Here is a 14,781-nt window from a genome sequence, read left to right on the forward strand (position 1 = left end):
GTCCAGCAGGAAATGGGTTGAAAACCCTGGAAACAGTGGGTTGAACTTTCAAGGATTCAGTATAAAATGTGGGGGTGGAAGGGAAACTGCTTGAGCAAAGCCCGCCCCCCGCGCCCCCGCAAGCAAAATAGTTGTGCGTCCAGCGAGGACAGGAGAGTTCAGGAAAGCACGGTGTCTGCGGCAGGTTCCCGCGCTTGGGAAGGGGTCTGCCGGGCACCAGCAGTGGGAGCTGAAAGCACGCTGCTGGCCGGTTGTCCGCGGGAGCCGCTGCGAGCAGGTATGGGAGCACGGCGGCGGCGGACCTTCCCCGACCTTTCCGTGGCCGTGCTGAGCACTCTTCCCCCTGCTTGTCTCTAGGCTTAGAGTTACAGACTCAGCAGAGCCAACCTCAGGACGCCTCCTGTCTGCCGGCCCTGAAGGTGTCGGACATCGAGCCCAGCGTGCCGCTCACGGAGTTGGAGGTGGCCCTGGCAGGTCGGTCCACAGAAGAAGGCGCCACGGGGGGACGTGTTCCATGAGGCAGCTCATCGTGCTCTTTATAGGCTTGCTCTTCACGAGGCGTGTGGGTGGGTTTTCCCGTGCGTTGCCCACGGACTTCGTGTGCTGGGATCTCTGTGCTTCCCTGGCGGGGGCACTGCTTCCTCAACCACAGGGGGATCTGGCTCAGGCGGGGCTGCATGGGACGGACTCCTTCTGGCCCGGCCTGCTTCGCGGCTCTGGGGGTGGGGGGCAGCCTCAGCCCGTCGGGGCCGGAGTCCATCCTGGGCAAGCTGTGCCCCGGCGTTGCGGGGGGGAGGTCTCGACCACCTGCCGCACTCCTCCAGGGCGTCTCGCTCCTGCTTTCCCCCAGCTCCTCTGTTCACCACGGCTGGCGCATGGGGGTGCCCGCATGGGTGACATCTCTCTTTCTGGACCAGGCCTCGGGAGGGTGGGGGTAGCATCCCACTTGTGTTTTAGTCGCCCCCAGCTTTGGTTTATCAGTGAAGGGATGAAGAGAATGAGTGAGGGTGAGTGACAGGTTGTGAGTCAGTGCCCCACCCCCTCTGCTGGTTTGCGGTGCCATGCTGGTGCTGGAAGGACTGGAGCACGCAGCACGTGCCCCTGAGTGAGTCGGGACCCCGGAGGCCATGGGGTGCCAGGTGCCCAGCGGATCATCAGACCTGGGGGGGCGGACAGCATTTGAGATGGGTGAGAGAGTGGGTTCGGGTGTCGCAGGCGGGAGCTCTCAGTCCCGTGTCAGCATGCAGGGCTGCACGAAGGGGTTGTGGAGGTGGGGCGAGGCGGGCCTGGGCCAGCTCAAGCACCAGGGCAGCCTCAGAGCCCGAAGAACACTGCTCCTGTTCCAGCCCTTCCAAAGGCGTGTGTTATTTTAGTGTTGAAGACTGTCTCAGTGTTTACTGTGAACGGGTAGTAGTCTTTGCTGAGAGAAAGTTTAAACACTCTTGAAAGGCACCAGCATTTTAAAAATACTAAACACTGATTTCACAATTCAAAAGTTAGCTGCCTTTTGCTTCTCCAGCCGGCAAGACCCCCGTGCAGTACTGTGCTCAGCCCACCAACGGCGTGGTGTACTTCAGAGCGTTCGCCAGCCTCCACACCCTCCCCGAGGAGCTCAGGCCCTACGTCCCACTCTTCTGCAGCGTCCTCACCAAGTAAGACACACACACTGTGGAATCAGGGCATCTTTGCATATTTTGTCCCTGGATTTTTCTGTATATGTAGCTATTTTTAGTGCATCAGCAATCACTTATTAGCATACAGTTTTAATTTAAAAAACCCATAGCGTTATTAAACTGTGTAAGTAAAATGTGTAATATATTTGTTGAGAATTTTTCCTACAAAAGCCATATTTTCATTTTAAAATGTAGAACTTTAAACCATTTATAAACCTAGAGTACAAGGTAATACAGATACATCTATCTCAGCAATTTAGTTCCTTTTAAAACTGTGAAAATGATTGTTTTTTAATCAGAAAATGTAAGTAAATCTGACGTGTAGGCACGGGGTAACCTTGAGAGGCCGGGTTGTGTGCCCTCCTCCACCAAGCTAACTGTAATCGCTACTGCTCTTGTAAAGCTGGTGTCTGGGTCGATTTGAGAACACGGGCAAGTACATGCAACCGCACCTTGCCATTCCTCTGCTGGGTCCCGGTGGCTGAGGGTGCCGGGCTGAGGGGCAGGCAGTCGGAGCCCGGACTTTTCCTTTCCCATGTGCCGGGACGGCGAGGGCCAGGAGACTCTGTAGGGGGTAGGCTGGCCACCCCTCGTGCCACACGCACAGCCTTCCCGGGGTAGGAGCCAGAGGATGTGGGTCCTGTGCACCCTGCCAGGTGTCTGGGGAAGACCCCTCGTTTGGACCTTCTCCATGTTCTCTGCCCTCCGCGGCTCCCCCTGCTGGTCCTTCTGAGGCAGAGCCGTTTCAGGGGACCCCATGAGTGTCGCTGTGGCCCGAGTTACTTCTTATGTTGGGCACAGGATGTTTCTTGGAAAAGCATCACCCACCTGAGACGACTTCTGCTTTTCCTAAAAGCTCAAAAAGGTCTCCTTTGTGAGTGTGAGCGTGTGGGCAGATGCTGTCCGTGCCAGGCCGTTCTAGAAGCGAGGAGGGCGGGAACGCTAGGAAGACCGGCAAGCTCGGCCCCGCCAGAGCAGAGCGTAATGCTCCCTGCGCACACAGCCTGGAAGCCACCCGGTGACCTCCCCGAACGCGCCAGCGTCCACGGGGAGAGGCGCACGGCTGCCCTCCGTAGCGTGGGGAATGGAGGCTGCGGCCCTGGCCCTGCGGCCAAGACTGCGCTGCCAGCCAGGGCCCCTCCGTTGCTGTTGACAGGCTGGGCTGTGGCCTTCTGGACTACAGGAGGCAGGCACAGCAGATAGAGCTGAAGACGGGCGGGATGGCCGCCTCACCCCACGTGCTGCCCGACGCCGCGCATCTGGACACTTACGAGCAGGTAGCGTCATGCTTCCGCGTCCCAGCGCACTCCAGAGCACGTCTCCAGCATCCTTTTTTTCCCTCTTAAATAATTTCTTCTTTTCTTTCTTTCATGATTCAGGGTGTGCTTTTTTCATCTTTCTGCCTCGATAGGAACCTACCAGATATGATGCATCTGTGGAGTGAAATATTCAACAGGTAACTACTTATAAAGACCTAATCATGAGGCTAGATCAGAGGACTGAGTCTGAAGTGCTGTGAAAGTAGGAGTTTTTACTCATATCTTGGTTGTTGGTTTCTGAGCTTGATTTTAGTTGTAACTCCTGGGGGTATTTACATCATCTGAAAACTTACATGTAATTAATTTTCCATGGTATTGAAAGGGATATGGGTCGGTCTCCAGGAACTTAATACGTTTTTCTTTTTACAAAGCCCGTGCTTTGAAGAAGAAGAACACTTCAGAGTGTTGGTTAAGATGTCCGCTCAAGAGCTGTCCAATGGGATCCCAGACTCTGGGCATCTCTACGCGTCCGTCAGGGCGACCAGGACCCTGACGCCCACGGGAGACCTGCAGGAGACCTTCAGTGGGATGGATCAGGTGATGAGCCACGTCTTCCAGAGTTGGTGACAAACTGTTTATATCCCAGAAAAGCTAACTCTGACCAAATTTTATAGGGAAAGATTCTCTTAATTCATCCTCCTTGTCCTACCCCTCCCAGCCCACTGGTCCCCCAGCCAGATTCCCGAGTCGAGGCTGTCTGGTTTCCAGACTGGGCAGGAGTGTCTGGTCACCCCCTGTCTGGGGGTCTGTCTCCAGATGTCGGTTTCTCTGGCTCAGGTGAGGCTGATGAAGAGGATCGCAGAAATGACAGACATCAGACCGGTGCTGAGAAAGCTCCCGCACATCCAGGAACACGTACTACACTGTGACAACATGAGGTAGCGCCCCTCCCCCCACCCCGGGCTGTTTCTGCACAGACATCTTCTCATTCTTCCCGTTTCCTTAAGTGTAGTTTTTAGATTCTTCTCACTTGAAGCTATAGTTACATAAACTTTAGCTCAGAGACAGTGTTTGGGGTAGGTCATAGAATTCATTCTAGACCTCAGATGTTATCATCATCAAGAAATCATTTTTTATGAGAAAAAATATTTTAAGTTTAGTTAATGTTGTGGAAGGTGGGAAGGAAAGCAAGCTAATTTAATCCTGGAACTGGAAAGTAGATTTCTTGCAAGTGTTCAGTTATGTTGGTTCCAGAAGTTAATTGCAAGACAGGAAAGGTTAGCTTGCTTAAGAGCAGAGTAAAAACGCAGTTTCTCATGAGAACAGTTCCCTGATGGTAAGAAAACATCTGACATCGGTCACACACAGCCTTAAGCCCTCAGGGCTGTGAGTGCGAATGAAATGTTCAGGTGATTGACCGTATTTTCAGCATCTCACTAGCAAGGACACAGGTTTAGATATTAGCTTGTAGTACCTTGTCGAGATCCCCAGTATCTTCCCGGGTCAGTTCTCGGGAATCCACGACCATCCGGGATGGCAGCACTGGTGTCCACTGCCTGGGGCACTTAACCACTCGGACCCTCTGCTTCCTTGTCCATAGAACACTACTGTGTAGATTTATGCAAAGAATAAATGACAGTTTCCAAAGCAGTTGGTGTAGTTCCTGGAATGTAGTTAGCATTAATATGGTGGTACCTGCTATTAAACTAAATTCAGGAGTGAGGGCCAAAAAGGAAAAGAGAGACACGGTCCGTAGTCTGTACCGTTCAAGTAACTTGCACATGACAGCAAGATTTGTGATTCTGTGGGATTTAGAAGAATTACATACAAATATGTTTTTGAGAGCACAGGAATTTTTTGGCAACTCAAACTTTTCCACTTTAATGACCAGTTCACATGTTCACATTGCTGATTCCTCTTCTAGACAGTCATGTAGGTTTTCTGCCTTCCGATAATATAAGTCCGAAGGCATGGTAGGCAGATCTGTGTTCCGTGTTCTCCACGGGGCCAGACGTCAGAAGTGGGCTCCTGGCGTCCCGATGGCCCTGCCCCGGCTCTGGCCCAGACCTGATGGCAAAGCCTTTTTGGTAACTTGAAAGCGCGGTGGAGACGGTTGTATTACTTCTTTATCGGGCTCCTGTTTCTTCTTAATACTTTTATTTTTTTTTAATTTTTTTTATTTTTTAAAGATTTTATTTATTTGAGAGAGAGAATGAGAGACAGCACAAGAGGGAAGAGGGTCAGAGGGAGAAGCAGACACCCCGCTGAGCAGGGAGCCCGATGCGGGACTCGATCCCGGGACTCCAGGATCATGACCTGAGCCGAGGGCAGTCGCTTAACCAACTGAGCCACCCAGGCGCCCTCTTCTTAATACTTTTAAACATGATTTGATACCAGATGGATGTAGTGGTCCCTTTTTTGTGTTACTCATGCAGAATACCGAATGAGTAAAAGAGCGTTTTATTTTTATAATGATGGTTTCTTAGATATTTGTGATTTTTGAATAGGTGCTCCATGAATGCTACGCCTCAGCAGATGTCTCTGGCAGAAAAAGCAGTAGAAAAGTTCGTTAGAAACGTCGGTCAGAGTAAAACGGAACGGAAGCCGGTGCGCCTGAACGTGGTTGAGGTGAGCCCGTGCTCACGGGGTGGCGGCCACAGCGCGCGGTCCCAGGGTCTCCGGTGGCCCCTTTCGTTCCCACCACTGTGCCGTGCATGGGTACGATGCCCCCGATGCCCCCATGGCACGTGAGGAGCCAGAGTACGGCGGGGGGGCTTGCCCAGTGTTAGCTAATCCAGGAGAGAAGTGAATGCACAGCCTTCGGTCCCGTGTTCCCTTGTCACTGGAGCCTCGCAGTGAACACTCTCCTGCTGGGGAAGAGCGGCGGGTTTGAGATCCGTGATGCTAGCGCGAGAATGGCCCGAAAGTGACCCGAGAAAGCAGGCCTGGGATGCCGCAGCGCGGGGCTCGTTCTCCGGGTCGTACCTAGCACCGGCCACCCACTTCCATGACCGTACAGAGCGGCTTTCATGTAGCTCACCAGAACAGTCCAGAAGCCTTCTCCTGGAGAAGGCGCACAGTCCGCAGACTGTGAGCTGATGCTCGTGCGCCTGTGACCCTGTCGGGCAGAATAGGCCTGTCTTGCCGGGAGCAGAGTCCCTGAGAAGCTGGCCTGCTCCTCCTCCTCCCTGACCGTCTGGAAGCCCGTACAGAAATCCCATCTGTTTCAAACAGTGTTACTGGAAACACAGAAGCATGTGTGCCCCAACACTTGTTATTGGCCGTGAGTTTCCTAGACCATACCGTAGCCATGTAGGTTGAGTTTGGGATTTTTCTCATTTCTCTTGGAAACATTTTATTTTCAGAAACCTGCACCCAGTGGATCCAATGGAAGCACCCATGTTAGCGGCCCCCAAGTCATAAGGAAGCTGATAACAGTAAGGAAGCATAGTCCCTGTCCCCTTGGGAAGAGCGGTTTCCCATCTTACCTGTGCCCTGTCAAGTGTGGGGTGGCCGGTGCCTCAGCCATGGGGGCCCCTCCCCTGCAGGCAGGGGTGCAGGCCCTGGGCCTGTCCGGGGCCCTTGTGCTCCCCATGCCTTCACCCTGCACGGCGGACTGCCGAGTCGGGGGTGTCATCATCAGCTGGGCACCGTGCACCCCTCTCCCTGCTCTGCTTTGTTGGTGATGGCTTTTGGTTTGGTTCATCAGAGGATGGCGATTTAACATATCTCGGGGGGGAAAATGCAAAGATGAGGTCATACAGTCACTTATGGATGGAAACCATGTAGGAGGAAATGTTTCTGATTGAGGAACTGTATTTTGAAGCCTCGGGTCAGGGTTTTGGAGTATTCCATTGTAAAGTGAGCAGTTGTGTGGAATGACAGGATTGCCAGTGCTTTGCCCTTAGCCATGAGCACCTGATGACAGTGGGGGCGAGGGGGGGGGGCAGCCCGCAGGAGGAGCCAACACGGCCGGCCTGTCCTCCTCAGGACCCCACCTTCAAACCGTGCCAGATGAAGACACACTTCCTGCTTCCGTTCCCAGTGAACTACATGGGCGAATGCATCAGGACTGCCCCCTACGCAGACCCAGACCACGCCAGGTACGGGGCCAGGGGTGGGCAGGGGCTTCCCGGGAAGGGGACGGGAGGGCAGGGATGGCTGGTGGACACGCAGGGCGCAGACACGCAAGGCTGCTTCTGGGTTCAAGGGAAAGGACGTTTCCATGAGGGAAATAGACTCACAGGATGGTGTTCAGCAGTGTGGTCAGTTTGTTACCATGTTCCTGGGAAACAAACATGGGTTCTGTATGTTGAGCTCTACAGACTATGGATACGTATTCTATTAAACAGATTTAAAGCATGGAGAGGTTATAAGAAGGACCCTGGGTAGTAGGAGTATCGATTTTTTTTTCCCCCTTTCTCTGTATAATTTTCTAGCAGTGACCTTGTGTTCCTTGTGTAATTCAGAATGTTCAAAATTATGTGGCAGGTAAGCCCCTCAGGCCCTGTTTGGGAGTAGGGAGCCAGTCTGCATAGGTCTGGCACCACAAACCCACGATATGAGCAGCTCCCCCACCACCGTCTTCCGGGGACACCTGTTTGCTCCTCCAGTTAGTGTCTGGACTTAGACCAGTCAGGGGAGAGTAGGGCCCCACTCTCTGTCCTGTGAAGGTACTTGCTAGAATATTCCTTTTCTTTTGCAGGGCACCCCCCATAACTGCACTTCTGTTGCGAGTGTAGGACTCAGAAGGTCACTCTGTTGGAGTGTGTTTTCTTAGGGCGGATACCTACAGAAATCTGGTTAAGAGCTCTCTGTGTTTTGGTAGAGACACCCATGCGCACACCAGTGGGGGGATTTAGAGAAAGGATGGTTTGTACGTTTGCCTTGAGTGATAAAGTTTAGTAATGTGTTCCTTGATCAGGTTGTTAGTGTCCGTGTGTGCCGTAGCCAGGAAGGGCCTAAACGTGTCTGAGGGACCTTCGCGTCCCCCACCACCTTTCCCCACAACCCTCGTTTGAAAATTCATATTAGGTTTTTCTCCTCATGTTTGTTCTCGTTCATTAGGAAAGGGGAGACCAGAGTGTATCTTACTGTATTTTTGTTTTTACCCAATGTAAGACAGCGAGTTTTCACCTAAGAAAGACAGCAAGTACATGATTATATTACATCCGATACTTCCCTGCCAGGCCTATGGTTTTTAACTTGTGCTTTTTAATCATTCATTTCAGTCTTAAGATCCTTGCACGCTTGATGACTGCCAAATTCTTGCATACAGAAATTCGAGAAAAGGGTGGTGCTTACGGTGGAGGCGCCAGACTCAGCCGTGACGGGGTGTTTACACTTTACTCATACCGGTGAGTCTGAGCGCCGCGTCTCCCCGGCTCCACTAAGCATCCGCGGGTCACTGTCTTACATGTTGGGCTCAGCCTTTGAAGACGCGTTTCCCCTTGTTTCTCATTTCCTCAGCGCGTCACCACACCCAGCAGCACCCTCTCGGTTGTCCGTGTCTAGGAGCAGGAGTACATAATGGGAGACTTTGGCTTAAATACGCCCGCTACCAGACACCCAGATTCAGTTACAGAGGAGACCGGCTGAGAGCTTTCTGGGCTCGTGTCCAGCACAGAGGCTCAGTGGGGTGCCGGGCACTTCGTGGTCACGGCCCTGACTCTTCTTGCCCCTTTTCTTTAGAAAGTTTCCGAGGACACGGAGTATTTAGAATACTCTGCGGGCAGGATGAGTTTGCTGCCCCTCTGATGCAGTCTCTCTCTGCTCCCGCCTCACCACGTCCCTGGGCGCTTGGAGGACGCGTGTGTGCTTGTAGAGAAGGACGGGAGTGCGGCTGTGACCCCGCCCTCGGTGTCCGCTGCGGGGCGCATGCTGCTGAGCACAGAGCAGGAAGCGAGGGCGTCGAGCTCTCCGGCCCCTTTATGGGGGGTTATTCGTCTAGTCCGCGTGTGTCTTCAGGATGTGAGGGGTTTTACTCAACCATTCTTAGTGTCTCTCCATGAGTCGTCTTCCCTGTCCACCTGATCTCCTCTCTTCGCAAAATCAGAGAGGGGTATTTAATAATCTGGTGGTGAAGTAGGTCAGCATGGGTCTCTCTGGTCTCCTAGGGATCCACGTTCCACAGAGACGCTGCAGTCTTTCTCGAAGGCTGTGGACTGGGCTAAGGCTGGGAGGTTCACACAGCAGGACATTGACGAAGCAAAGCTTTCTGTTTTCTCCGTCGTGGACGCTCCCGTGGCTCCTTCAGACAGAGGTATTTGGAGTGAACAACACAGTGCACCTGATACCTGGTGTTGCCACAGTACCCCTCTTCCATCCTCCTTTATGATGCACAGATGTCCCCTTTGAGCCAGAGCTTCTCGGTGTTGGCCACTCGCAGAGGGTGGCATTCTGTCCTCTCAGAGCTTGAGTGATCTGAGGCCCGAGTCTGGGGGAGGGAGCCACTCTGACTTGGCCTCCACCCCCAAGGGGAACGGCTTGGTGGGCACGTGAAGGTCAACAGTGTGACCTCTGGTGGAAGTGTGTCCCTCGGGTGCCCTTAGAACAGGATTGCTGCCCTGGTCAGCTGGCCTGAGTTAGCGTGTTCATGGTCAGGGCTGGACCACTTCCTGTGTGGCCTCTCGGATGAGATGAAGCAGGTGCACCGGGAGCAGCTATTCGCCGTCAGCCACGAGGATCTCATCGACGTGAGCAACAAGTATGTACCACGTGGCCTAGTGTTCAGAGCCCTCCCGTGGCTGCCCCAGGCTTCTAACGTGGGAAGCAGCCCTGACGTATCCCCACCTGCCTTCCAGGTACCTTGGCATTGGGAAGAGCGCACACGGGTTGGCTCTGCTTGGACCAGAGAATGCAAAAATCGCCAAGGACCCGTCATGGATAATAAAATAGCGAGTAATTCTGATGTGCTCAGGAGTTCAACCGAACCTACAGGCATGTGGGGCTCCTCAACATGAAGCCTGAGCTAATTTAGTTTGAAAGAGAGAAGTTACTGTTTCCCCCGACATTTTGCTCATACCTCATTCTTGTGTGGCTGGTCAGACCAAGCTTTTCTGTCTTAGAATAAATTGAAATAATTATGTGTTAAATGCTAGAGTTGCACAGATGATAATTTTAAAATATTGATGATATAAACGCTTATTTTACCTTACTGATTCTGGAGCATTTATTTTAAAAACTTAAAAATAAAAGACGCTCTGCCCTGACCTACCTGTGCTTTAGTCATTTTAAGTGACATTTTGCTAGAGTAATTCTTGGGGCCTTTATTAAAAAATAAGTGAACAAAGATACCTGAGGTGCCTTGATTTATAAAACCAGTGTGCTCACACCACAGACCCGTGGAACAGTCTGGAACAGATGGGTGGCCTGGCGGACTATAAGCGCATTAAGCTGCTCCCACGGTTTTTATGGGAGGGAGCGTCTGTGACCTTACGGATCTCCCACAGAAAGCACAGTCTCCGCTGGTTCTTCCTGGACCGTGCCGTTCTCAGTCTCTGAACAGACCTTGGCTGTGACCCTCCAGCTCTCTGCACGTCTCAGACGACAAAAGAGGCAGAAATGCTGTTCACTTAGCACCGATGTAGGTCAGCTAGCTCCCTGTCCTCAGTGAAGCAGGGCTCTGTGGGTCCCACCAGACACAGGCACGTGCTTCCTTGGTAGGAGGGTGTGGGGCTCAGCGAGCGCCAGGCGCGAAACCGTGCGTGTACGCTGGCCTTGTTCTTAACACACACATTGCTGGTTTGTTTTTAACTCCACGCCTGGCATCACTTTAGAAGGAGTTGGGTCACCTCTCTTGTGTGTCAGAGCGGAGCCTTTGTCCTTGCATAGGGCCTAGTTCACTGCTGCCAGTACATTGTGTCCATCCCTGCCCCCAGAACTGCCGGAAAAACCTTTACAGTTGCCCAGATCCTGAGGATTTAAACTCCTACCTAAAAAAACAGAGGACCACAGTTGGGAGTTTGAGCTAAATGTTTAATTCTACTGGCTACGCACGGTTTAAAGCAGGACACAGTAGGAGACACAGCCGACAGCTCGTGCTGGAGTCTTAGGGTCCCGTGGGGATGAAGGACACAGGATGGGGGCTCTGTGACTAGGTATTAACATCAACAGTACTCGCATCAAAGTGCCGATAAATAACTTAAGTGTTACAAAGACGGGTGGTAAACGGAAGTCCCGAGCTGCACTGGCCGGGCGGGGCGGGTCCAGCGGCGTCTAGATGGCAGCAGGCTCCTCGTGGCCTCGGTGAGGCATGGGCTCCAGCTGGTTGGAGTCGGAGACCTCGTAGCTGGCCTTGTACTTGGCCAGGATCTTCATGAGCGGCCGCAGCTTCAGCCACCACTGCTCTTTGGGGATCCTGTGCCTGTGGGGCAGGAGGAAGCAATAGTCAGGACGGCCTCATCCCGGAGGACGGGCTTCGTGCACTTGGGGGCTGATGGAGGATCCAGCAGTTTTTGTAAGCTACTGGGAACCATTCTGTGTGTTTCTAGAAATCCTGCCCTGTTTCTCAAAGGCTTGTGTTTTCTAGATCGTGAGAACGGGTTCGTGTCCATACCTCCCGCAGCGGCGTCCTTCCGCCCCGTCCCGCACTCCTGCCCCCGCACTGAGGTGTAGACTGGAGAGGGCTTATTTACTTACTCAAAGTCTGTCTCCTGCCTCAGCTGGGCCACAGGTTGGAAAAGAAGGTTTCTCTTGCTTATTCCCAGCACACAGATGGAATCATCGCTCATAAATCTTCTTCCTGTAAAAGAGAGAAAGAGTGATGTCAGAACAAATGATTGGTAACGTTGAGGACAGGTGGAGAGGTGAGGGAGAAAAGGAGGTTTGCTGACGGTGCGAAGCAGAATCCTGGCGGGGGCAGAGAAGAACTCAGACGGCCTGGGCAGGAGGCGGGGTCCCTGTGCACTCGGGAGCCTGCAGATGAGGTGGGCAACGAGCCCAGGGACCCGGCGCACGACTGTGCTTCCTCGGGGGCTGTTGGCTCCGGTACCACTGAGCCCCCACAGGGCTAGAGCGGGGGAGGGCAGGGATGAGGAGGCGCCTGGGTCACGGCACGGCCCCTCGCCCTGCACACTCCCCCCCCGAGAGGGGCGGGTTTACCTGCGCTTAGCGGTTTGCCCCCAGAGCTAAGGAAGGAAGGCGCATGCTTCTCGGTGCTGGGGAGACAGGGTGTCACTGGCTGCCATCGCAGAAAGAGCCGGCTCCGGTGAGATGGCATCGGAAGCCGAGGCTCGTGTGTGCATAGACGGGGAGGCCTCAAGGTAAGATGAGCATCCTCAGGTGAAGTGGGGAAAAATCCCAAAGTGGAAACAATCAAAGTCAGAGTCCGTTCTTTGAAGACTAAAATTAGGTTGGATCTATTGGCCTTGCTGTTTTTTAAGTCAAAGGTTAGAAATGAAACGGACACAGGTCTGGTCAGACTGGTCAGGAAAACGGGGGTGAGGTCAGGTGTCCGCAGTAAAGGGGGTTAAAGTGCCATGGGCACCAGAAAATTTCCTAGAAAACAGAACTTACAAAACTGCTCTTTCTGTAAACTTCGGTAAACTCCATAGCCCACGCCCCCCACAAAGGAAGCAGGAGGTGTCCTGGTCCCTATTTCCGCTAACAAGAGAAATCCAAAGAGGATTTTGGCTTTTACAAAAAAAGGCTAAAAGCGCAAAGAGCATTCAGCTGGGTTTTGCAGTGAGGTCTCGGTGGGGGGGGGGCATCGAGAGTGGTGCCACCCAGCACCTTCCCCCGGGAGCTGCATGCGGCCTCTGCGCCTGGGTGGCTCAGTCGTTAAGCGTCTGCCTTAGGCTCAGGTCATGATCCCAGGGTCCTGGGATCAAGCCCCACATCGGGCTCCCTGCTCAGCGGGAAGCCTGCTTCTCCCTCTCCCACTCCCCCTGCTTGTATTCCCTCTCTCACTGTGTCTCTCTGTCCAATAAATAAAACCTTTAAAAAAAAAAGTTGCATTTCTGTATGCCAGCAATAAGTAAAAAAATATATATACTTACAATAACATTTTTTTAAATACCGAGTCAGGAATAAACTTAGCAAAAGATATTGCAAGATCTTTATGCTTTCATAAGAGATACGGAAAGGCCTAAATATATGGAGATACAGTGTTCATGAATTAGAAAATATTTTTAAAATGTCAGTTCCTCCCCCAAATGATTTGATTAAATGTAATTCCCTTAATACATCCAACAGAGTTTTTGGTGGACTGTGACAGCACAAAGGACCAAGAATAGCAGAAACCAAAAAGTCCAGGGTAGAGGGGCCTCACCTTTCCAGCTATCAGTATAAAGCTGGAATACTGGCAAGGATCAATAACTGAATGCCAAACCGCAAACCCAGTAACCCAGAGATTGTCCCACCAGCTTCACAGATACCTGGTCTGTGACGGAGATTAGAGACTTCTCAAATAATGGCACCCAAGTAAGTGATGATCCACATGAAATCAGACCTCAGACTTCAAGTGGATCAAAGAAGTAAATGTAAAAATGTTTTAGAGCAAAAGAGCTCAAACCATAAAGGAGAAGGTAAGCAGTCTACCTAAAGATTGAGGAGAGGTGCCTTGCACAAAATGACAAGCCCCACGAGAGCCCTATCTGCAATATGGGATGGGCAGAATATGAAATAGAATTTCCTAGAATATAAAGTAAAACAAGTTTTTGTGAAGTCATCAAAACATTTTTAAGTCTATACAATAATATAAAAGCAAAAAATATATGTCAACAAGGTAAGTGTTACTAAGCAATAGAAAAGCAGGAAAATACCGGAAGAACTCAGGGAAGCAGCGGGACCCTGAAGGAAGCACGAGGGAAGCTGTCTTCCCCTCCTCGCTTTGGAAGGTTCGCCTCAAAGCCACAGTGGAGCTGCCCCCGTCACAGCGACAGCCCGACAGGGACAGGTCACATGTCACGCGGGCAGGACCAAGGAGACCGCATGCGCTGCAGGTGAGCCTGTGGTTGGGGACGCCGGGATGCGGGCCAAGGGTCAGGAACACCAGCCGGGTGCACATCAACACCCCAGCAAAGGGAAATGCACACTGTCGGCTTCCATTCACGTAAACCACAGGGGCCTGTGAAGGTGTCCCCGAGGTGGCAGGACTACGGGAAAGCAGAAGGATTCTGCAATTCCGAGGCTGCCTCTGGTGGGGAGGGAGGGAAATGTGCGGGAAGAGAGGCTAGGTTTGGAAGGAGCAAACCGTCCCGACACCTGCCAGTTCCTGTTTTCTCTGAAAAGAAAGGTCATGAAGAATCCGTAAGTCCTAGGTGTCCCAAGTCAAGGCCAGTTCAGAGTGTGCCGTGTGGCCAAAGACAAGGGAAGGTCACATCTAGGGTCCTGCTGGGGGAGCCTAGTGTATGGGCAGCATCCTCGATTCAAGGAGGACGGCACTGGACTACGGAGCGCCTCCCGCCACCGACGAGCAGGAGCAAAAAAGCACTGCCTTTTAGGGTCACTCTGAATGACAGCCTTGAAAGCCACATAGCAATGCAGCATGGTCCCAGAGGACGTGGCCGTCCCCGCCCACGGCCACCGCTCCCTACCTTTGCCCGGAGCCTCTTTCAGTTTCGTGCTGATCCACTGCATGGCCCTGGCAGAGATTTTGGTTCCAAAGTTTCTATCAAAGGGTGAAGGCGCTCCACCCTGTGGGCGGACAGTTACAGAGAGGTTACTGACACAGCTTGTCAAAATTCCCTGAAAGGTACGATTACTTCACAAAACGCACATCATACTTTTAAGAGATTCAGGATCTGTAAATAAGGGTTTGGGGGGGGTTTGTGTTTTTGTTCTTGCATGTTTTTACCTGCTCGTATGTAGTTGGGACCTGCGGCCAGAGCTCAGTCTCCGAGGCAAGC

At 52.4% G+C, this 14,781-nt stretch overlaps 2 protein-coding genes across 4 annotated transcripts in view; one reads left to right on the forward strand and one right to left on the reverse strand.

Annotated features, from left to right (window-relative positions):
* Nucleotides 1-10,143, forward strand: part of PITRM1 (pitrilysin metallopeptidase 1) — a 43,335-nt gene extending 33,192 nt beyond the window's left edge. For all 3 annotated transcript variants that reach the window (XM_035021739.1, XM_035021740.1, XM_035021741.1), the window contains exons 15-27: nucleotides 358-474; nucleotides 1,520-1,652; nucleotides 2,830-2,950; nucleotides 3,053-3,129; nucleotides 3,364-3,529; nucleotides 3,770-3,870; nucleotides 5,440-5,560; nucleotides 6,298-6,369; nucleotides 6,923-7,035; nucleotides 8,164-8,289; nucleotides 9,049-9,194; nucleotides 9,536-9,638; nucleotides 9,736-10,143. In XM_035021739.1, the coding sequence (XP_034877630.1) occupies nucleotides 358-474; nucleotides 1,520-1,652; nucleotides 2,830-2,950; nucleotides 3,053-3,129; nucleotides 3,364-3,529; nucleotides 3,770-3,870; nucleotides 5,440-5,560; nucleotides 6,298-6,369; nucleotides 6,923-7,035; nucleotides 8,164-8,289; nucleotides 9,049-9,194; nucleotides 9,536-9,638; nucleotides 9,736-9,829 (1,490 nt within the window). In that variant the 3' untranslated portion in view covers nucleotides 9,830-10,143. The remainder of the gene's footprint in view (nucleotides 1-357; nucleotides 475-1,519; nucleotides 1,653-2,829; nucleotides 2,951-3,052; nucleotides 3,130-3,363; nucleotides 3,530-3,769; nucleotides 3,871-5,439; nucleotides 5,561-6,297; nucleotides 6,370-6,922; nucleotides 7,036-8,163; nucleotides 8,290-9,048; nucleotides 9,195-9,535; nucleotides 9,639-9,735) is intronic.
* Nucleotides 10,144-10,891: 748 nt separating this feature from the next.
* PFKP (phosphofructokinase, platelet) overlaps nucleotides 10,892-14,781 on the reverse strand; it is a 49,314-nt gene continuing 45,424 nt past the window's right edge. The window contains exons 20-22 of the mRNA XM_035021742.1: nucleotides 14,470-14,569; nucleotides 11,573-11,675; nucleotides 10,892-11,297 (exon numbers count right to left, since the gene is read on the reverse strand). Of these exons, the coding sequence (XP_034877633.1) occupies nucleotides 11,150-11,297; nucleotides 11,573-11,675; nucleotides 14,470-14,569 (351 nt within the window). The 3' untranslated portion in view covers nucleotides 10,892-11,149. The remainder of the gene's footprint in view (nucleotides 11,298-11,572; nucleotides 11,676-14,469; nucleotides 14,570-14,781) is intronic.

This window comes from Mirounga leonina, unplaced genomic scaffold (assembly GCF_011800145.1).
Source record: "Mirounga leonina isolate KUSES-001 unplaced genomic scaffold, KU_Mleo_1.0 Mir_175, whole genome shotgun sequence".
NCBI lineage: Eukaryota > Metazoa > Chordata > Mammalia > Carnivora > Phocidae > Mirounga > Mirounga leonina.